Source organism: Hyaena hyaena, unplaced genomic scaffold, assembly GCF_003009895.1.
Source record: "Hyaena hyaena isolate Hyena2069 unplaced genomic scaffold, ASM300989v1 scaffold_407, whole genome shotgun sequence".
Classification (NCBI taxonomy): Eukaryota; Metazoa; Chordata; class Mammalia; order Carnivora; family Hyaenidae; genus Hyaena; species Hyaena hyaena.
In genome coordinates, this window is record NW_024081037.1 from 1,092,431 (window position 1) to 1,116,964 (window position 24,534).

Sequence of the window (24,534 nt, forward strand, 5' to 3'; positions counted from 1 at the left end):
TGTGACTTGTTAAAAATCTGAAAGTAATGTTTCAAATTTCTCCAGGAGGATACTGCAACTTCAAGGCAAAGTGTTTCACTAGTATCAGCTGAGAGTCGGTCTACTGCTGACCAAACGTGAATAATAAATACATAAGATAATAAACACCTTCAAGTTCTGCTTTTATAGCTTGATTGTTATGGGGAGGCTTAAAAAACAAATTCTCAGCTTAAAATTATTACTGGGATTATTTCCTTAAGAATCATCTTCTATGTATAATCTTTTTCTTGTGGAAATTATCAGACCAGGTTTACTGCACATCCACATGTAGTAGATTTCTGTGGATTTCTGTAAGATGCAGATCCACAAATCTGTCTCTTCTAAATATGCTACTGATAGCCTCTGCCAGAAGAAAGGCACAATGGCAAGAACTGTTATATATTATAGGGGAAAGATGTCATAGAGATCACCTCCCCAACTCCCTCACTTCACAAAGAAGGACACTGGGCTCACAGAGGGTCAAAGTTTTAACTAAGTCCCACAGGTGGTTGTGAATAAATTCTTTTTCTTTTTAAAAAAATGTTTATTTCTTTTGAGAAAGAGAGGGAAGTGTGAGTGGGGGAGGGGCAGAGAGAGATGGAGAGAGAGAACAAATATTAGGCAGGCTCTGTGCTGCCAGTGTGGAGCCTGACACGGGGCTCAAACCCACTAACTGTGAGATCATAATCTAGCTGATATCAAGCGTTGGATGCTTAACCATCTGAGCCATCCAGGTGCCCCATGAAAGAATTCATTTCATCTGACTTCTTGTTCAGTACATTTCTCATGATCCCAGTTTTAGGAACTATTTCTATAAACTTATGAGTAAAAGTGTATCATTTGTATTAAGGGAAGTAAGGAAGCCATACCATAAATAACCAACATAGTGCATGACACACAGTGGGCCTTCAATAAATGGTCGAAGGATGGATGAGGGATGAACAATGCCTAACTGGCTGGCTTTGAAGTCCTTAAGGTTTCTAAACTATTCCGATCCTCAGGTCTCTCAAGTGCTGCCAGCATATTCAGGCTGGTGGGAAATGTTTCTTTTCTTAAATCTTTAATTTTTTTAATGTTTATTTTTGAAAGAGAAAGAAAGACAGAGTGTGAGAGGGGAGGGGCAGATAGAGTGAGAGACACAGAATCAGAAGCAGGGTCAGGCTCCCATCTGTCAGCACAGAGCCTGAAGCAGGGCTTGAACTCATGAACTGCAAGATCATGACCTGAGCTAAGCTGAGCTGAAGTCAGATACTTAACTGACTAAGCCACCCAGGCACCCCGAGAATGATTTCCTAAAAAGAGTACCCAGCAAAGACACAAAGCTATTCTTGCAATTTCCCACCGCCCCCCACCCCGTATTCATATCTCACATCTCATTAAATGAGAGTATCAGAGATATTCAATTATCAATATACTTTTCTTCTTCAAATTTTTTCCTAACTATAAAGGTCATATAGACTCACTGTACAATTTTGGGGAATAAAAATAAAGTTAATAATAATATTAATAATAAAAGCTAATGTTTATTTAGAGTGCCAATTTTGTACTAGGCATGTTACAAACATCTGACATGTGCTGACATGTAATCCTCAGGTTACAAACATTCTACCACTATCATTGTCATCCTACAGATGGAAAAAGTGAAGCACAGAGGTTATTAAGTAACTTATCCAAAGTTACAGCCAATAAATAACAGAGTAAGGACTTGAACTCAGGTCATGTGGTCCCAGAGTTCATAGTCCTCATACTCTTTTCTACTGTCACTGATCAAGTTTTGGTTTCTAAAGCTAATTACAAGGAAAAAAACTAATTTATTTATTTATTTTTATTTATTTTTTAATGTTTTATTTATTTTTGAGAGAGAAAGAGAGAGACAGTGTGAGCAGGGGAGAGTCAGAGAGAGAGGGAGACACAGAATCTGAAACAGGCTCCAGGCTCTGAGCTGGCTGTCAGCACAGAGCCTAACACAGGGCTTGAACCCAAAAACCATGAGATCATCACCTGAGCTGAAGTCGGACACTCAGCTGACTGAGTCACCCAGGCGCCCCATAAAACTAATTTAAAAACTGATCAATTTGACTAAATGTGGAGAGATCATACACTGTGCACCCCCAAAATCACACTCCTATGCCTCAAAGGAGAAATGCACACAGGAAAAAAAATGCAATATTCATTGCAGCATTTTTTCTAAAACTGAAAAAAAAAAAGTAAACTATTTAAACATTCACTGACAGTAAAATAGATAAGTAAATGGTGGACTATTTATATAATAAAATACCACATAGCCATCAAAATATATAAACTAAAGTAAAATGGAAGGAAGAATTTCACAAATATAAAAAGAGCATGTTTCATAAAAATACACTCAATATGCTATTTACATATTTACAGAAGGTTTGAAAATATGCAAAGCTATAAATACTATATATTGCTCAGCAATATGTATACACACCAAATTCAAGATGGTTACTTTTGGGGTGGGAAGGTAGAAAATAGAATAAGGAAGTGATACATAGGTGGCTTCAACTGTATAATACTTTACATTAAAACTTGTTTTCACATTTAGATTTTACACATTTGTGTGATAGCATGTAGTGGTTCATTTTACTTCCCACACTTTTCTGCATGCTTTAGTTTTACAGATCTTTAAAGAAATATTATTATAGAATGTGTGGAAAAAAAGAGTTATTATTATTACCTAAAAGCAAGGCACTAAGATGATAAGTTTCATGATTTTAGAAGTGAGTTAAATTAATAATCTGTACATCATTGAAGTAGACTATAAGCTCAATTTATGTTTGTCTTTTCATTAAAAATCTCAAAGGTGGAACAATTTTTCTTGCTATTATAAATTAATTTGGATAATGATACAATCGGATGTGAGCTAATGTGACCCTCAAATATTCATTTATAATTTTCCATAATGGCCAACTACCATAGGCCGCACTGTCTCTGTCTTGGAGATGGGTGTCCTAACAATAAATCCTTGATGTATCCAAGGACAGATCATGAATTTTAGCAGAATGTCAGGGATACAGCCAGAGACCACAGCTTCATTCCTTTAATATTGGACTTAGTTGTCAAAACAATGTAACCCAAAGTATTTTCTAGCAGTAAATCTGATGCTTCTTTCTTAAAGCACCAAAGACTAAGTAGTTTCAAAAATTTCTAAACCTTCCAAAGGAAATTCTATAATGTGAATCTGCAGAAAGTTAGAACAATTAGCAAATTTACTGCTTTACAACTGTGTTAAGTACATCTTAACTCCAGTAAACACTTGGGCTATGGTTGGAGGCATGACCTGGATCCTGGAGATGAAATACTTGGGAGATGAAGTTCAAATATAGTCTGTTTACCCATGGACATAAGTGGCCTTAATCAAAGCAGAACACCTTTTTAAAATGTTGATTTTAAAAACAGTGTAAATAAAACTGTGATTTATGAATCTGCTAATGCTGTTCTCTCTGCTGTAGACTTCAGAAAGATCAAGCCTTTGGCTGAGGTAAATATTGCAATAGTGCAGACCTGCTAAAGTAGTAATAGGTGCCCTTATTAAAATCCATTAGGAGTTACAAATTGTTTTCCTTCTTTCCAGGCTTTAAAGAATGCGTTCCAGAAGCAATGACACAGAGGGCTCAGCCCAAAAGCAGTTTCCAAGACAGAGTAAAGGCTGTGGTTTCCAAGGGCCTGGGGACACGAAGCAGAGACAGCAAGACAAAGACCCCATCAATGAGTCGGATGCAATTGTTCCCTGTCCTATGTCACATGGTGGTATCGGCCACCAAGGAGAAGACCTCTCAAGAGATGACCTATTATTTCTTCTGAGCATTCTGGAAGGAGAACTCCAGGTCAGCTGGGTTAGAATTATCCCCATGTTCAAGGAGAAGGCTGCTTGTGAATTTGCTGTGTATGCTGCCACAGAAATAGATGATCTGTGGTTCATACCTGTATGTACATGAAAGAAAGTATACATACACATAATTCTCTTCTGCCAACTGAAAGGGCAGTTAATCATACGTAAAAGGGCTCTCACTGGGACATGCAATTGGCATGCATCACGTGAAAGATCACATCCTTTGCCCATGCTGCTCATGAGCTACAGTGCACAGGCATGTATGAATAATACCAGATGACTTCTAAATTGTTTTAAATAACAAAAGACACTTTTATACCCCATGTGAACTGGCTCCTAGACTTGCCCTAGCATTATTAACCTATATAAAAAATTAAAAACAGCTACTACACTTATAGGAGAATCTTATTTCTTACCCTTGAAAATGTACGTCAGTCCACTGAAGAGTATCATGTTATCTTCTTGTCAAACAATAAAAAATGTTGAGTCTCCCCAATGTTGTACAGTGATCACTTTTAAAATATTATTAGTGTGTAATTCGATTTTAAGAAGGATGAAAGGACACAGTTTTGCTACCTTTTGTAAAAGGCAATATAAATAAATATGATTTGTTTATATTTGAAATAGAAGAAAAAAAGCACTCAATTCTCCTAAGAGATCACTTTCAGAGACTGCTGGTAGATAAAGCAAGCTTTCTGAAATGCCTTTTGTTCCTACAGGCTCGAGATGAAGTCATAGGCATTTTAAAGGCTGAAAAAATGGACTTGGCTTTGCTGGAAGCTCAGTATGGGTTTGTCACTCCAAAAAAGGTGTTAGAGGCTCTCCAGCGAGATGCTTTTCAAGCAAAATCTGCCCCTTGGCAGGAAGACATCTATGAAAAACCAATGAATGAGGTATGTATCACATGGGGGCGTGCACCTGGAAGGTGAAAAAGTTCACTAGCCAGCCAAGCACTAGGCCTGGCAGGTGAGCATGACATATAATTCTTTTTTGATTATTTACAGTTTTATGTTCTAATACATTTAAAATCTACCCAAGGTAGATAAATACTACATGTTCTACAGGAAAGGAGAATAAATCATACAGTATGTTTCCAGTGGGTTTGTTTCTTGACATGAGACTGAAAGCAGACAAATGCAAGAGAATCTCTCTCTCTCACACACACATTCACACAGACGCACACACACAGACGCGCGCACACACACACACACACACACATGCACGCGTGCACGCACACAGGGGACGGCACTTGTGGGGACTTGAAGGCTATACAGGCTATAATAAAAAACAGATAAAGCTTAAGCGCAAAGGTTAATTTCTTTGAAAACACTGAGGCATTATGTCATAGAAATTTTGAGCATGAATGGAAATGATCTGAAGAACTGTCCAAGAAATGGAGGTTTAGAAAGCATTTTAGATGAGTGCTATCCTTTTTTTCCTTCAAAAGTTTATGACAGCAAAGATCTTCCCCCATCAAGAGTGCCCAGTAATGACAATGACAAAGAGGAAAAGTCCCAACCCAGCCACCACTGCATAAAGATGCGATACGGCTTGCTCTTTTACTTGCTGACATTTCTAAAACTCTCTGGCATTCTTATTTTATTCTTCTATTTTCCTCTGAGACCTCAATGGAAAATTTCATAATTTTTCATTTTTATAAAAAGGAAACAACTAGGAGCATGAGTTAAGGCTGGAGAGAGTGAAAGCAAGTTTTGGACAAATTTCCCCCACATAAGCTCTGGCAATCTACCTCAGGACTGACCTCCAATGTCCTTGCTATTCTTGTCTTGGGTGTCTCATGAGAGAAGACCACTGTCTTGCCAAATTGTGAAGGAGTTTGGTCATGTGGATTTACTTCTCTGAGGGGTGAAGATGAGACCACCCAAAGTCTGTTGACTTGCACTTTAATCCAAATTTTAGAAAGAGGAGCTGAAGCTACATTCAAGTCAATAGTGTTAAAACTGTATCCTGGCTCCCAACATAGTGACTGTGAAACAGCATTAGGCACAAATTCCCCAACCAGTATAAGTGCAAATGCAAACTGATGATCACTGAAAATATCCTAACAAAGCTCCACAAATGGCACAGCCTCTCAATACTTCAGTGTGAAATGAACAGAATGATTCTAAACTTATGCTGAGATCACCAGGAAAAGTTTTAGTTTCAAAAGAATTCTATTAAACACATGCAAAGTTGGAAATAACCTGACTCTCTACAAATGCTTGTTCCCGAAAGTTATCCATAATTTAGCCCTTTATAAATCCAAATTTATTTGATTACTTCCACAAAACATACACATACATACTCCCCTATGTATACACACTTCTCACATTCTCACTTCCATGATTTGCCCACTTTTCTTCTCTTGCCTTCTATTGCTGTCCTTTAGGTTTCTCTCTCCTCAGTTATCAGTCTGCCTATCCTTTGAAGCCCACATAAGTCTAGTTACCCAACAATTCAGTTGTCTGCCCTCTTTTTCCATCTAGGACCTAATGAGGCAAAGGGAAGCACCCAGAGAATAAACAATATGGGGAATCTTAAGTTAGATTCCCCAGGCAGCTTTCCCACCAAGACCATCATGGCTGTACCCGAATTATTGCAGAATAAGGATCTGCATGCTAAATAACTATTCTTCTTTCACTTTTCCCCATCGTGGGGTGTTAACATCCCATGACCTTTTAGTTTCTTCACAATGTTCTTTTTGAAAAATGTAAAAATCTTAACCACATCAAGGGTAAACTAAAGGGGATTTATCTATTCCTACGGCAAAATTGCTTAGAAGAACTCACTGCTCTCAGTTATGTCACATGGTGGGAACACTGACTTAAGATGAAAGACTTATGAAAGAACTAGAACAAAGAATAGGAATGGGGAGAGAGGGTAGCTAGGTTGTCAAGAGAAAGGGAAGACATAAGAACTCAGAGTCTATAACAGTTTTAACCTCCTATTCCTTTCCAAACTAGGGTTCTATATTAGAAGTTCCCTTACAAAAAGCTATTGAAGTTAATTGCCTAACATATTCTTAATTCTTCCAAAAAATATATCAAGGAAAATCTAATGTTTTGGATTTATCAGAGTGCTGTAATAAAATAATCTGCATATCTTATTAGCATCACCTTGGGACAATTCTTAAATTACTTATTTTAAGCAACTATATAATTTAGCTTTTAAATTTCATTTTATTCTTTTATTTAATATTTACTGCAGAGTTGGGTTCCTGGGTTAAGTGTTTGACTCCAGATCTTGGCTCAGGTCACGATCTCACGGTTTGTGATTTTGAGCCCCATGTTGGGCTTTGTGTTGAAAGCATGGAGCCTGCTTGCGATTCTGTCTCTCCCTTTCTTGCTCCACCCCAACTCATGCATGCTCTCTCACTCTCTTTTTTTTTTTTTTTTAATTTTTTTTTAATGTTTTATTTATTTCTAGGAGAGAGAGAGAGACAGCGTGAGCAGGGGAGGGTCAGAGAGAGAGGGAGTCACAGACTGAAACAGGCTCCAGGCTCTGAGCTGGCAGTCAGCACAGAGTCCGACGCGGGGCTTGAACCCACGAACCGCGAGATCATGACCTAAGCGAAAGTCGGACGCTTAACCGACTAGGCCACCCAGGCGCCCCTCTCTCTCACTCTTTCAAAATAAATAAATAAACATAAAAAATTTTTACTGAAGAGTTGATGCATAAAAATAGTTGTGCTTCCTTTCTTTGGTGTGTTTAATGTCTAAGAGACTGACAGAAAGTAAGTATATAATTATACCTAATATTGATTTCTATGGTGAAAACCACAAAGCACTACCAGAGAGAATAATGGAAAATCAAATTAAGATAAAGAATCAGGGAACCCAAGATCCAAAGGAAGAGTATGGGATAGTCATGTAGAACATAAAGAAATTCCACTTCAGTAACACTGTGGACTACATATCTTTTGAAATTATATTACCAAAAAGTACACAAAATTTTTAAATTATCTAACATACTCTTCAATACATGGATGGGGTTACATGGAAGTAAAAAACTCACTTATAAGTAGAAATTCTGAAGCCAGGAACTGAAAGGGATATTTTCGCTGACTGACTGGCTTTTGGATCCATATATTTTGAAACTTTCTTCCTTCAATCCACAAGCTCCCAGTGCTGGGAACCAAAGGACATATTCATTTTGGGATATAATCTCTGGACTTTCATCTTTATTTGATAATGGCGGGGTGAGGTGGCACAGTGGCCAGCAAGAAAATTTCTGGAAGCCTATCCTACACCAAGATGTCTAGCAGTAGCTTGACTATACATAAAAGTGCCTGTGAAAACAAATACATTTCCTGTTAGTAAGACCCCAAAAATATCCCTAGCTTTTCCAAAACTACCTGACATGAAAAGCATGATGGAGGATTAAGTAAAAATGGAAAAAAGCCAAAGGTCTTTAAAATAATTTTTTAAAAATTTGAATATAGTTGGCACACAATATTACATTAGTTTCTGGTGTACAACAGGGTGATTCAAAATCTCCTTATGTTATACTATGCTCAGCACAAGTGTAGCTACCATCTGTTACCATACAACACTATTACAATATCGTTGACTATAATCCCTACGTTGTGCCTTTTATTCCCATGCCTTATCCATTCCATAACTGGAAGCCTATATCTCCCATTCCTCTTCATCCCTTTTGCTCATCTCCATACCACCCTCCCTCAGGCAACCATCAGTTTATTCTCTGTATTTATAGGTTTGATTCTGGTTTTTATTCATTTGCTTTGTTTTTTAGATTTCACATATGAGTGAAATCATAAGGTATTTGTCTTTCTCAGTCTGACTTATTCTTCTTAGCATAATACCCTCCAGGTCCATCCCATGTTGTTGTAAATGATGAAAATCTCAGCACTTCTTATGGCTGCATAATATTCCATTTATATTATACATACCATACCTTCTTTATCCATTTATCTATCAATAGACACTTAGGCTGCTTCTATATCTTGGCTACCAAGGATAGTAAACAATACTTCAATAAACATAGGGGTGCATACATTCTCCCGAATTTGTGTTTGTTTTCCCAGTAGTGGACTTACTGAGTCATATGGTATTTCTATTTACAATTTCTTGAGGAAGCTCTGTGCTGTATTCCACAGTATCCGTACCAATTTACATTCCCACCAGCAGTGCACAAGAGTTCCTTTTTCTTTACATCCTCGTTAACAGTTATTATTCTTGTCTTTTTGATTTTAGCCATCCTGACAGGTGTAAAGTGATAGCTCACTGTGGTTTTGATTTGCATTTCTCAGTTCATTAGTGATGCTGAGCATCTTTTCATATGTTTGTTGATCATTTCAATGTTTTCTTTTTTTTTTTGAAAAATGTCTATTCTGGTCCTCTGCTTATTTATTTTCAATGTGATTGTCTTTGGGGGTGGGTGTTGAGTTGAATATTTTGAACATTCATCCCTTATCAAGTATATCATTTGTAAATATTTTCTCTCATTGAATAAACTGCCTTCCTGTTTTGTTGAGGCTTTCCTTCACTGTGCAAAAGCTTTTTATTTTGATGTAATCCCAATAGTTTTTGTTTCCCTTGCCTTAAAAGACATATCTAGAAAAATGTTGCTATAGTTGATGTCAAAGAAATTACTGCTTGTGTTCTCTTCTAAGGGTTTTATGGTTTCAGGTCTCACACTTAGGTCTTCAATCCATTTTGAGGTGTGTGTGTGTGTGTGTGTGTGTGTGTATTGCATGCATATGTACAGTGTTACAAAGTGGTCTAGTTTCATTCTTTTGCATATAGCTCTCCAGTTTTCCCAGCACCATTTGTTGAAGAAACTGTCTTTTTCTCTTTGTCTGGTATTGTCTCCTTTGTCATAGATTAATTGATCCAATAAGTACTGATTTATTTCTGGGCTCTCTATTCTGTTCCACTGATCTATTATGTCTATGTTTGTGCCTGTATTACTATACTATTTTGATTACTACAGCATTGCAGTGTATCTTGAAATCTGAAATTGTCATATCTCCAGCTTTGTTCTTTCTCTGAATTGCTGTGGTTATTTGGGGTCTTTTATGGTTCCATAAATATTTTAGAATGATTTATTCTAGTTCTGTGAAAAATGCTATTGGGATTTTGATAGGGATCGCTTTGATGCTATAAACATTTTATATCAATTCTTCCAATCCATAAGCATGAAATATTTTTCCATTTGTTTGTGTCATCTTCAATTTCTTTCATCATTGTTTTATAGTTTTCAGGGTAGAGGTTTTTCACTTCCTTGGTTAAGTTTATTCCTAGGTATTTTATTCTTTTTGGTGCCATAACAAATAAAGTTGTTTTCTTTTTTCAAATCAAGTTTATTTATTTATTTTGAGAGGGGGAAGGGCAGAGAGAGGGGGAGAAAGAGAGAATCTCAAGCAGGCTCTGTGCACTGTCAGCACAGAACCCAACATGGGACTCCAACTCATGAACTGTGAGATCATGACCTGAGCCAAACTCAAGAGTCGAATGTTTAGTCAAGTGACCACTCAGGTACTCCCAGACATCCACATTTTAAAAAAACTTATTCAGGAATAGAATTTAGTGATTCATCACTTACATATAACATTCAACGTTCATCCCAACAAGTGCCCTCCTTAATGCCCATCACTCATTTAGCTCATCCCCCTACCCAACACCCCATCAGCAAACCCTGATTTTTCTCTGTAATTAAGAGTCTCTTATGGTTTGTCTCCCTCTCTTTTTTTTACCTTATTTTTGCTTCCCTTTCCCTATGTTCATCTGATTTGTTTCTTAAACTCCACATGAGCGAATTCATGATATTTGGCTTTCTCTTACTTATTTTACTTAGCATAATACACTCTAGTTCTATCCATGTTGTCGCAAATGGCAAAATTTCATTCTTTTGGATCACTAATATTCCATTGTATATACATACCACATCTTCTTTATCCATTTATCATTCGATGGATATCTGGGCTCTTTCCATAATTTGTTGATACTGTTTCCATAAACACTGGGGTGAACGTGATCTTTAGAATCAGCAGTTTTGTATCCTTTGGATAAATACCTAGTAGTGCAATTGCTGAGACATAGGGTAGTACTATTTTCAATTTTTTGAGGAAGCCCCATACTGTTTTCCGGAGTGGCTGCACCAGTTTGCATTCCCACCAGCAGTGCAAAAGGGTTCCTTTTTCTCTACATTCTTGCCAACATTTGTTGTTGTCTGAGTTGTTCATTTTAGCCATTCTGACAAGTGTGAGGTGGTTATCTCATTTTGGTTTTGATTTGAATTTGCCTGATGATAAGTGATGTTGAACATCTTTTATGTGTCTGTTAGCCATCTGGATATCTTCTTTGGAAAAGTGTCTGTTCATGTCTTTTGCCCATTTTTTCATTGGATTATTTGTTCTTTCAGTGTTGAGCTTGATATGCTCTTTACAGATTTTGGGTACTAACCCTTTATCTGATACGTCATTTGCAAAAGTCTTCTCCAATTCCGTGGGTTGCCTTTTAGTTTTGCTGATTGTTTCCTTTGCTGTGCAGAAGCTTTTTATCTTGATCAGATCCCAATAGTTCATTTTTGCTTTTGTTTCCCTTGCCTCTGGAGACACAGACATCCACATTTTTAATAAACTCTCAGGATGATTTATGTGAGGCAGGAGGTCACCCTGCCACACTTTGAAAAACACTGCCAATGTTGAACCTCCTTTAGAAGTAAGCTTTAAGTTTTGGGTACGTTGCTGGGCTAGGGGTAGGACACAACATCAGGGAGGCTAAAATGATAAGTAGAAAGCTTGCCATTGCACAGTAAGCATTAAGCAGCCAACTTTTCAATCATTTTGCCCTAGGAACTCTCTGAAATGATAGATAAGTCTTCCTGTTTTTTTTTCTCCTGGTTTTATTCAATCTGCAAGTAGGGATAAAGAAAAAAGGGGCAATGGTTCTCTAGTAGTCCTTTGTACTTAACAATGTACCACCTTATACTGATCCTGTTTTGTGTGTGTCTTATCTTCCAAGTAAGAGTATACCCACTGAGACTTCAAACTTCTCTTATATTCCCCATAGCAACTACCACAGTACTTTAGTACATATAGCATAACAGACAGTTAAAAAACACTTTCTGTCTTGAGAAAATTGTGGCACTAGAATTGATCTTAGAAGTTCATCCACTTAATTTATAAGTAAAGAACCTGAAGTACAAAATGGGTAAGTGGCTTAGCTAAGCTCACACACACAGGTAATGGGAAATGTAATAAGTTCAGGAAGGATGAGGTCCATCATTACATGAGGAATGTATTAGAAACTGAATTGAGAACCACTGGGTATTTTCCAAGAAGCATTCTAGGCATAGAGAAATGAAGACACAGAATAAAACTTCAACTGTAAGCTAAAAGATCTCTGGAATCAGTGTCTCTTTTCTTTGGGAGCTTCCACTCTGAAAGGTCAATTTGATAGCTTTGCAATTACTGCTGTTGACAAACATAAGCTCCTTAGTGGCTGCACTGAACAACGTGTAGTAAGTTGAAGCCATCCTTCAACAGTTATGGAATATGATACAAGGAAAACCCCAGAGTATTGGGCATCTCACTGATATGAAGGAACAAACAATTCTACTCAGGAGGGATTAGAGAAAGCAACATAGGAAAAACAAGACAAGTTTTGGGTGCAAGGTGAAAAAGGTTTCTAGGTCTCGGCACTGAAAAAAAGTCTTAAAGCACCACGGTGTGTTCTAAGAATTGACTGAAGTCCATTGTGGCTAAAGGCTGGGTAAGAAAGATGGGAAGGTAAAAAGTGAGAATGGGGCTGAAGTGTCAGAAGGCCAGATGGCAAAATACCTTTTGGCTGCTCTGAATAGGAGAGTGGCGTAATTGCACTGGTGGAAGATCATGCTGTCGCTGATGAGGACAAGATGGATGAGGGTGAGGCTAAAAGACCATGCAATAAGGACAATGATTCTTTCCAGCTTTCCCTTCAAACAAACTATATAAGGAAGAAAAAACATAATAGAAAACAACAGTGGAGTGAATAAGCCTTCTACTTTTTCTCGTTGGGTTGAATAAAGTTTAATACCGAAGTCCATATAAGTTATCAAAGGAAAGAGGTTTTTCTTACACTCAAGAAAGCCTCAGTCATTCATTTATGTCTTACTAAATACATACAATAATTATTTATTTATTCTAGGGCCAATCTTGTAACAAACTAAACTGAATGGTCTTTTTTAAAAGTTTGTTTATTTTGAGAGGGAGAGAGAGAGAGAAAGCATGTGTGAGCAGGGGAGAGGCGGGGGGTGGGGGTGGGGGAGAGAATCCCAAGCAGGCTCCTCACTATCAGCACAGAACCCGATGCAGGGCTTGATCCCACGAACCATGGGATCACGACCTAAGCAGAGATCAAGAGTCAGATGCTTGACTGACTGAGCCACCCAGGTGCCCCTAAGCTAAATATTTTTCTAACTCAATTGACAATTTTCCTAAAGTAATGCTGATCCTATCACTATTTCACTCTCAAATTCTAAAAGCATTTAATTTAAATATTCCTTTACAATCCACTTTGATGTTTGGAGAACTGTAAGAAGTTTTCAGAGGGCTGTTGTGGCTTGAGATTCAAGGCAAATTAACACCACAACCTGCCTCTCAGAAGATGGTCATTAGTTAACAGTGACTCTGCCAGCAGGCAATACAACTTAGCAATTTCAGCTTCCACAAAAGGACTAGCTATATTTATTAAAAATCATCAACACCTGTTTGGCATAATGAAGTATTCTGTGAGTGTGTGTTAAAGCACCTCATAAACTTATATTAGAAAACTAGACAACCAGCCTGAGCGTTTATAGGTCCAAGGGAATTAGTTGGGTTCTGTACGCTGGTATACCTTTGTTCTAGTCTTTTTCTGAAATAACTTGACCATTTTGTGCCTTGGATTCCTAGTCGTCTACATGCTTTTTAAAGATGTACAATTAAAATGTACAATTTAAAAATTGGCTTCAAATTCAGAATCACAAAGTTTCAATATTTTATGATAAAGGCAGAGGGCAAAATCAACCAATATTTCCAATTATAGTACCTACTATTTACTCTAGAAAGTCACATGCTTTCTAAACCATATTCTTTTTCGTTTTGTTTTAGAGAGAGAGTGAGAGCGAGAATAAGCGAGTGAGGGAGAGGGGTGGAGGGGAGAGAGAGAGACAGAAAGACAGATAGAGAGAGAATCTTAAGCAAGCTCCAGGGTCATTGCAGAGCCTGGATGATCCCACTACACTAGGATGATGACCTGAGCCAAAATCCAGAGCTAGATGCTTAACTGACTGAGCCACCCAGGCATTCCCCAAAACATAATCTTAATTGGATCTTAATTTATCACTGGCTAAAGATCCTGAGCCACTTCTGTATTAATCAGTCTCCTTGCTTTGTGTTATTTTTTTTCCCCTTGATTCCTTGCTTGCTTGTTTCATTTTCAATCTGTAAACATATCCTGGATACCTACTATAAGGAAGGCATTGCTAGATGCTAAGAATCTTTAAAAAATTTTTTAATTCCAGTGTAGTTAACATACAGTACTATATTAGTTTCATGTGTACAATACAGTTACCCAACAGTTTCATATATTATTCAGAACTTATCAAGAAAAGTGTAATCACTATCCCCTTCACCTATTCCACTCATCCCTTCCCTAACCACCTCCCATCTGGTAACCCTCTGTTTTCTATAGTTAAGACTTTGTTTCCTGGTTTGTCTCTTTTTATTTTTCCCTTTTTAAATTTGTTTTGTTTCTTAAATTCCACAGGAGTGAAATCATATGGTATTTGTCTTTCTCTAACTTATTTTGCTTAGCATTTTACTTTCTAGACCTATCAATGTTGTTGCAAATGGCAAGATTTCATTCATTTTGATGTAAATGTTATGAATTTTTTTTTTAATGTTTTATTTATTTCTAGAAGAGAGAGAGAGACAGCGTGAGCAGGGGAGGGTCAGAGAGAGAGGGAGTCACAGACTGAAACAGGCTCCAGGCTCTGAGCTGGCAGTCAGCACAGAGCCCGATGCAGGGCCCGAACCCACGAACCGCGAGATCATGACCTAAGCGAAAGTTGGATGCTTAACCGACTAAGCCACCCAGGCGCCCCGATGTTATGAATTTTTAAAAAATCGATTAGGCCCTGTGTTTAGTGAGTTAGTCTAGTAGGGAAGACAAACACATAAATCAGGAATAGGGTGATCATTTTATAACAGAGCTGTAAGAAGGCTACAGACACCAGAAAGGACTTGGTGTTAACATTTGTTCACATTAACACTTCAGAACCAACACAGAATTAACAAGAATTTTTAAAATATGTAAACACCCTGATACAAAATTCAATGAATAATGGACCACAAGATCCCACAGGCCTACTACAAGGGAGAGCTGGGGCAGGAAAGCAGCTAGGCTGCCTTAGAATCAAACATTATCCAAGGATTTCTTTACATCATTCCTCTGACAAAGTTTTTCTGGAGATAGGAGGAAGTGTTAGAAAATGGGTTTGGGGGGGGCACCTGGGTGGCTCAGTCGGTTAAGTGTCCAACTTCAGCTCAGTTCATGATCTCACAGTTCATGAGTTCAAGCCCCACGTCAGGCTCTGTGCTGACAGCTCAGAGCCTGGAGCCTGATTTGCATTCTGTGTCTGCCTCTCCCACATTCATACTCTCTCTCCCTCTCTAAAAAATAAACAAAAAATTTTAAAAAGAAATGGGTTTGGGGAAGTTATTCTGATATCTAGAGTCACCAATTATTCTATTTGAGAAAAAAAACAAAAAAACAATGACAGTAAAAAGATTACATTTGTATTGAAATGCAACAATAAGTATCAATTAATAGAGTAATGATAAAAACCAAACAAAAATACTAGAAACCCATTGCCAAATTAATTAGGCAAAACTTAGACATTTCTTTTTTTTTTTAATTTTATGTTTGTTTATTTTTGAGAGAAAGAGAGAGAGAGAGAGAGAGAGAGAGAGAGAGCATGAGTGGGGGAGGGGAAGAGAGAGAGGGTGACACAGAATCTGAAGCAGGCTACAGGCTCTGAGCTATCAACACAGAGCTCAACATGGGGCTCAAACCCATGAACCGTGAGATCATGACCTGAGCCAAAGTCAGATGCTTAACCTACTGAGCTACCCAGGCACCCCAGAACTTAGACATTTCTAAAAGAGTGAATGAAAGATGGCAGTATTATGAAGGATTTGCAGTTAACACATTATTAAATGCATTTTATTTTTGTAGTTGGACAAAGTCATGGAAAAACATAGAGAATCTCATAGACGAATCCTGGAACAGCTTTTAATGGCAGAAAAATCTCATAGGCAAACCATACTGGAGTTGGAGGAAGAAAAGAGAAAACATAAAGAATACATGGAGAAGAGTGATGAGTTCATAAGCTTACTAGAACAGGAATGTGAAAGGTAAGGCCTCTTTGGACAAGACAATGATCCACTCTGCAAACTCGTACAGCCTCTCACTATGGACTCAGCATTATACCAGGGATACAGGAATACAAAGATGCATAGGATGCAGTTTCTGCTCTGAAAGTTTTCATGGTCCAGAATGAGGAAAAGGATATGTTTAAAGATAATTTCAATATAATGCAAGAATAATCAGCTGTGATAAAAACTGTGGAAACATAAATGCTGGGCACCTAATTCTGCAATGGAGTGCCCTGTGAAAGCTGCACAGAGGAGGTAACAAGGGTCTAGGCAAAATGGAAACTATAGACAAGGCAGGGGCAAAAATATGTGTCACAGCATAGAGGTAAGAAAATAGTACGAACAGTGAGGGAACTCAAGCTTTCTGCAAACATGGCTACAGCATAAAGGTGCAATTGCAGGATTTGAAAAGGAAAGGCTAGCCACAAGCCACAAGCAGTTGGATTTTATATTGTTCACAATAAGGGGTAAATGATAATCTGTGAGAAGCATGAGTTGATTAGATATGCTTTCTTAAAGAACCATTAAGGAATCAGGGAGTAAAGATAAGAGCTTTAGACTGGGAGAGGGTATATATCCCCATGGTTATTGATTGGGTCAGAGAGATCAGGGTGTGAACAAGAAATACTTATGATGTGTAGTCAATACTAGTGAATGACTAATGAGACTGGAGAGCAGAGGAAGAAATACATAGAGGCTTTTTAAAATTTTTTTAAAAAATGTTTTAATTTTATTTTTGAAAGACAGAGTGCAAGCGGGGGAAGGGCAGAGAGAGAGGGAGACACAGATTCTGAAGCAGGCTCCAGGCTCTGACCTGTCAGTATGTAGTCTAATGCGGGGCTTGAACTCACCAACTGTGAGATCATGACCTGAGCCGAAGTAAGTCAGATGCTTAACCAACGGAGCCACCCAGGTGTCCTGAGTGTTTTTTTATTTTAATGTTTGTTTATTTATTTATTTATTTATTTATTTAGAGGGAGACTGTGTGCGTACACACACAGTGGGGGAGAAGAAGAGAGAGTGGGAGAGAATCCCAAGCAGGCTCTGTGCTCAGCGTGGAGCCCCACATGGGGCTCGATCTCACAACATCAAGATCACAACCTGAGCCGGTATCAAGAGTCTGACTTAGCTGAATGAGCCACCCAGGTGCCCTGAAATACAGGGAGTTTTGAGAAGCACTCCTGGCTATTCACCCCGGTACAAAATGTAGAAATGGTGCACAGGTTTTTGTTGTTGCAGGATTTTGGTGAAGGAAATGGTTCAAAAGTAGGAGCAGGTGCTGTTTTAGACACGTTGAGTATGAGGTACCTGGTGTATGCTGATGTCCAGTGGGGAGAATGATATATCTAAGTAGACAATATACAGTTGGAGATGCATGTCTGGAAGGATTGGGCTGGTGAAAGCTGAAGCTATGAGTGCTGGTGTGGTGAGGAGAGAAAATTCTGAGAAGAGAACTCTAGAAAAACTCAATGCTTGGCTGTTTTCTGGAGCAAAAGGGGTCAAGAAAGGAAGATCAGAAAGAATGGTAGAGGGTTAGAAGAACCAGAAGAGAAAGAAAGCAAAGAAACCAAGCAAAGACAGACTTTAAAGAAAGAATGAGCAGTCAAATAGCACCAAATAATATAAATACAAAAAAGGAAATGTCCCAGGATTTGGCAACTAGGAAAACAGTGGAAAACTTAATGAGCTCTTTTAATAAAATAGTGAAGGCAGAAGCCAAATCACAATGCTTTGACAAATAAATAAGAAATGAGAATGTAGAAGCTTAAAGTGTGAGAAGTTTGGCTGCAAAAATGGAGCGATTGGTTGGTAAACATTTTATAACCATATGAAGGGTAGATTATTTTGCTCCATTTTGACCCTCTGTTCTGAATCACCTTAGAAAGTATGAACCTCCATTTGAAATGGAAAGGACAATCAATAATACAAAGGCAGGAAATAACTAATCTTTGTAATATCAAATTTTTACCAAACTGTCACTTCACTTTATTTTTTACATGCATACTTCATGATGTTGTATTCTAACAATCACAGAAAAATATAATTACTTATGATACTTATGAGCTCCCTTTTCTAAAACATTAATAGTCTCTGTTGCTTTATCTAACTACTTACAATTCATATTTCAGCCAAGTAACTGAAGTTATATAATAGCTAGGTTAATGGCAAACTTTCTTTTTTTTTTCAGTACACTTCATCGTAGACATTTGGTCAGATTCCCAGAGAATCCATGGCCCTTACACCCATTTACTTTGTTTCCACGTTCATCAGGAGGTTTATCTCCTACTCACTATATAGAAAGGGGGTCTTGTTTCCTTGCCCCTCACGAACTTGAAATATCTTGAGGGAAAGATAAAAAGAGTACGGAGAAGTCTGGCACCAAAGGAAGATTTGACTCAGACATTACAATATAAGAGTTGTTATTCAATGAGACAATGTTATATTAAATATTATTTCGAACCCCTGTGGTTTGGCACCCGTGGCCTCATTTGGCCTCCACACTTATTTGGCACTAACTTGCTGAACACAGATACTTCCTTTCATCTTTCATTACTATGAAAATGTATTGACCATGGTTAGAGTGCTGCCTGACACAGAACAAAGACGCACTGCCTGTCCTTGCCCAGGGGGCTTCCCGCATCAACAGAAAAGGCAGGATGATGCAGATTTAGGATAGGAATGTGGAGGGCTGTCTGAGGTATGGTTTTAAAATTCACTGTTGTATCTCAACTATCTTCTGGTGGAAGGCTTAGGAGAAGTTTAACACTGAAATCCTGGGAGGCAGATGATGAAGATTATTTAAACCACAAGAGAACAGAGAGAACAACACTGAGAAATGAGAACAAAAATTCAGTGGGAATAAAGGCCATGTGCTAGATGAAAAGGAAACAGTGAGATCAATGTAAATTGTACACCATGGAATCAATATATTAAGAATGACATTTCTACATATATAGAAGGGGTTTAAGAGGAAGAATTTAAAAGATCATATATTTTAAGCCTTAGAACACAAAGTTTCTCTGTCTTAAAGAATAATGAAAGTGAATACACCACTACCAAAAAATAGGAAAAAGTGACTGGGGTGACTCTCATTCTCTGTGTAGCAGCCATTCCAGAAGATATGAGAATATTCACCTATTTCTGTTTGCTTCCAGAAAGGAACAGCTTCCAGATGGAACTCTTTGGGTAGGAGAATGTTAAACATATTTTCAACTCACATGATAATGCAGACAGTTCTTCCCCTGCTTAGCCCCCCAGCAACACAACTCCCATATCCTGGCACTCTGGTGGCATCGGTCCTCCCTGCTCTCCTGCTTCCAAAAGGGAGACCATGGGCCTCAGGACTTCTACCTGCTTGAAGGCCATGTGCATCAACATATTAAATGAAACCCATCTAACAAAACAGAAAGTGGGGAAAACTCTAATAATTTCTGGTAAATACATACAGAGGAGGGACTTACATACAAGTGAAATACCACTCCTTTGTTTCATTCCTCAGTGACAAAACACGAGCAACATCACTGAGTCCTTCTAACTTTAGTGAGAGTACTTCCTTCTCTGAGGACACTTCCTCCTCTGAGGACACAGCCACTCTTCACAAAAGCAAGACGAACTTGTCTTAAGGGGTCAAAGAATAATGTTTACTTCCTTCCTCAAAGTGATGTAAGCCACTCCCAAATCAGTGACCCTCAGGACAGAAACAAAGAAAGATATCATAACCCCCATAAAAAGGGAGCTGGGGTGAGGATAACTATAAAGGACTATCTGACTGAAACTCTGAAAAAGCCACTGTAAATTTTTAGTGCTTGTTAATGTTGGATAATATCTACTTGGAAATAAAATAAAAATGAAGAAATACATGATTGAGATAAGTCAGAGACCTTAAAAGGTATAATAATGAATTTCAAATTTAGGTTCAATTTCTGTGTTTTCTTTGGAGAATTTGTTTTATGTGGAAAACCCTAAAGGAGACTGATGTCAGACAGAGTTTAGGCCAAAATGTTTGCCAAGTGATGTCTTTGTCTTAATCAGTAAACAATTGGCTTTCCCACTGAGGGAGGGTGGGGGCACGGATCAGCTCAGAACCTTTCCCAAGCATGTTAATGCAAAGTTTCCTTTGCTGTAATCTGTACACTTTGGTCTATCCATAAGGTAATATTATATCCACATTTCATGACTACTTTCTGTTCACTGACCAGCTCCAATGTGTGGATATGTGTGTCACCAATGACCTGAATTACGTACTTGGCTGAATTACAAGTGGAGTCTATGTGAAATGTTTCATACAAAAGCAATGCCAGTAATTTTTGACCTTTCTGGATGGCTTCACAGGAAAGCCAAAACAAAAATCACTTTTAGTCAGTACAGTTTTGCAAAATTTTCCCATAAGTGAAATGCCAAATTTGTCTGTACCTTCAAAAAGGCTTGCATAATTTCTTTTTCCTTTTTTTCAGTGGGGAAAAAGGCTGTGAAGAAAAAAAAGGTTTCCTTTTGAAACCATGCATTCTTTTTTAGAACACAAAACAAACCATGTATATTAATCATATGTATTACTGTATTTCGGGCCATGAAGTAACCCCTAAAGTGGGAAACAAATATTGTTATGACAAATCTGTATAAAAATGTGGCTTCAAACTTAGATTTTTTGTTTAAAGCCTTAAATTACTTTTCATAATATCTTGGTCAAATAGATTAGCATTGATACTCAACTTTATAAAGCAGTTCAAATGGTAGCTTCTCAAAAGCCACATAGGAAGGAGTCACAGGTAGCATTAACTTCTTGTTTCTGACCTGCCCAATGTTACTAGATAGAACAGTGGCTCAGTCGGCAGAGACCTATGAAGGAAAGTCACCAGGGACCCACCCAGACTCAAGGGTAGCTGCCTTGACCACACCTTAGGCTAAGTCTTTTGGTGTTCAGGTTTTAGTAAAGAACAAAGAACTTCTACCTCTCCTTTGGCTGAAGGAACTTTATCAAGAAAAATTTCCATCATCAACCTTTCTCTACTATGAAAGACCTATTTTGCAGACTGGCATCAGACAAGTGACTAAAAAACTGAGCCATATTGACTTGCCTGTTAACTGAGGGTACTTTTTTTTTTTTAATTTTAACTTTATTTTTGAGAGACAGAATGAACAGGGGAGGAACAGAGAGAGAGAGGGGGAGACACAGAATTGAAAGCAGGCTCCAGGCTCTGAGCCATCAGCACATAGTCTAATGTGGGACTCGAACCCACGAACTGTGAGATCATGACCTGAGCCAAAGTCCAACGCTTAACCAACTGAGCCACCCAGGTGTCCCCTGAGGGTACTTTTTAAAAGTTCATTTAAGTAATCTTTACTCTCAACATGGGGCTTGAACTCAGGACCCCAAGATCAAGAATCACATTCCTCCAAGTAAGCCAGCCAGGTGTCCCTGAATTTGACTACTTTTAAAGGCTTTTGTTAAAAATATCAAATCTTTCTAGAGGCTTTGGCTATTTCCTCAAATATATTATTAATGCATGAATATATTAATTTATATCTTTAAAAAATTAAACTAGTTAGCTAGTTAGCACTGCATGCATTCATTCCTTTATTCATTCAAAAAAAAAAAAAAAAAACCACCAAGATTAATTAAATGTCTGTTACATACAGGCCAGGTCCTGTAGAAGATACTAGGTGAAGGAGGTAGATGTGGTGTCCACCTATATAAAACCCTGACTAATTTGTGCATGTATAAAACAGAGACACCACTGCAGAGTTTAAGACTTGATACTGATGATTCTCAGGCACTATGAGATCATGATGGGTAGGGGAAAAAAGGCACCATTATGATAAAATGGCATAATCCCATGAAATGCTCATGAAAATAGAACATTCAGGAGAAATCAACAAACACATTAAACTAGAGTACTTTACTGGAAAATTCAATATCTTGCAACTATTGCCATTAGGATTTTTAGTTTCTTTGGTCTTAAATCTCAGCTTTTAAGACTATCCCATAAAGTATGACACAATGGGCACAATGTTTTAAAAAATAAACTAAGTCTACTTTTAAAAAATCATATTTAGAAAGCCAGCAGTTTTAAATTTCATGCACACTGAACTATTGTTGCAGAATACATTGTACTCAAATGCAATCATTTCCTTTCAGTTTTCTGGCAAGGAGTTATATGTATTACATATTCTCGAGACTATGTCTTGCAAGTAGTGAAATAGATGCCAAATCTCCATTTGACCTTTGTCATGGGTTCCAGTTCTTTTTCAGAACAAAACGGAGACCTGCTACAAACATTTATTTCAGTATCCTAACTATATAGAGAATCACAATGTGATCAGCCTACTGTCCATATGTCCCAGATCTAACATAGGATCTGGGTAGGTAGGGATGCAAGATTAATTACCTCATAAAGCTACCAAAAACAATTTAGGACTATACGCCATAACTTAGCTTTCAATGTATGTCACAAAATCATACCTTTTAGCTGCACAATTCAGTGTTTTTCATATAACACCATTTCATACAGAGGTCAAAATTCAGGTATAGTAATGACACTGTATTTTGATTGCTTTTCTTTCCCAGAAAGCTGCGCCAAATTATAACAAATAATGTTGGGTGTGTATCTGGATGTATAATGATTAGTGAATTTATTGCTCACAAAAGAATACTACAGATGTTAAAAAGCAGTCAAAGAGGAAACCTAACAAACACAGTAAGGGATGAACCAGGAATTTGGAGATAGGGGACTCTGGTCTGCCGACTAGATCTGTAGTTACTATGTAACTTTGGGCAAATTCCATTTCTCTAATCTTGTATATAAGACAAACAGGACAGACCATATGATATGTATGTCTCTTTCAGATCTAAAAGTCTGTGCTTATGTGATTGTTATAAATAAGTATCTTTTACTTTAAGTCTATGACTCTCAGACTATTGAAGGAGGTCAGTGAGAATGATAGTACCTCTACCAACTTCAAATCTAAGTCTGTATTTACATTCTTTTTTTAAAATTTTTAAATGTTTGTGTGTGTGTGTGTGTGTGTGTGTGTGAGAGAGAGAGAGAGAGAGAGAGAGAGAGAGAGAGAGAGAGAAACAGAATCCGAAGCAAGCTCCAGGCTCTGAAGAACAGAGCCTGAAGTGGGGCTCAAACCCATAAACTGTGAGATCATGACCTGAACTGAAGTTGGACATTCAACCAGCTGAGCCACCCAGGTGCCCCTGCATTTCCATTCTTAAAGAATATATATATTTAGGTACACCCTATTGCTTCTCGAATGTCACATATTCATCTTTGTAAATCCAGGTCAATTATGACCTTCGTATTCCTGTGAATGCTGCTACAAAGAACCGATCAATCAAATAACTGCAAAAAAAAAATAAAAAATTACAAAGGTCTCTGATTCCTGAATTTAAGCTAGAAAAGACCAACCTTCTGATTTTTGAGTTGAGAAAAGTGAGGCCCATCAAGTCCTAACTAAGAAAGCACAAAATCTTGTTGCTAAATAGTAGTGAGCCAGACCAGAAGCTAGCTCTCCTGATAACATATTTGGTGCTGTTCTCCCTAGAATTTTTACTATATACTCGAGTTTTATGCTTGGTGTTGTGGGAGGTCCAAAAGTAATTCAAGACTTAGTGATAATACAGTTCAAAGGACAAGACACTCACAAGTATTCTGTAAATGATACACAGAACATTTAAAAGTTCATTCTGTGGTACTGACACTACTGTTGCAACAATATGGAAGGTCAAACAAAAAGAATATTAAAGACTGTAATTATCCAACAGTCAGCACAGCTCTAGGAAAATGGAGGACATACAGTAAGCACTGGATAAACACATCCTCCCAATTCACAGTTACTAATTTAACAGTTTAGAATAGGAAGTCAAAGGGGCGCCTGGGTGGCTCAGTTGGTTAAGCATCTGACTTCCACTCAAGTCATGATCTCAGTGCTCGTGGGTTCAAATCCCTTGTCAGGCTTTGTTCTGACAGCTCAAAGCCTGAAGCCTGCTTCGGGATTCTGTGTCTCCCTCTCTCTCTGCCACACTCGCTCCCCCCCACTCGCACTCTCTCTCTCATAAATGAATAAATGTTAAAAAAAAAAAAAAAACAGGAAGCCAACAAACTCAATGTTTCAACCTTAAACTTCTGTTTCATCTGACTATAAAATACAAAGAGAAAGAAGAGTCATTACACCACGTCAAAATGGAAGTTTTTGCCTCTTAAATGGAAAGGTGGAACATCAGAATGAAACTGTA

General features: G+C 37.8%; 2 protein-coding genes across 2 annotated transcripts in view; one reads left to right on the plus strand and one right to left on the minus strand.

Annotated features, from left to right (window-relative positions):
* The window catches only part of CMSS1 (cms1 ribosomal small subunit homolog), a 398,583-nt gene that overhangs the window by 258,936 nt on the left and 115,113 nt on the right, over positions 1-24,534 (minus strand). The gene's annotated exons all lie outside the window — the stretch shown is intronic.
* Positions 1-24,534, plus strand: part of LOC120245093 (filamin A-interacting protein 1-like) — a 132,155-nt gene that overhangs the window by 3,345 nt on the left and 104,276 nt on the right. Inside the window, exons 2-4 of the mRNA XM_039251963.1 lie at positions 3,614-3,866; positions 4,591-4,764; positions 16,096-16,274. Of these exons, the coding sequence (XP_039107894.1) occupies positions 3,624-3,866; positions 4,591-4,764; positions 16,096-16,274 (596 nt within the window). The 5' untranslated portion in view covers positions 3,614-3,623. The remainder of the gene's footprint in view (positions 1-3,613; positions 3,867-4,590; positions 4,765-16,095; positions 16,275-24,534) is intronic.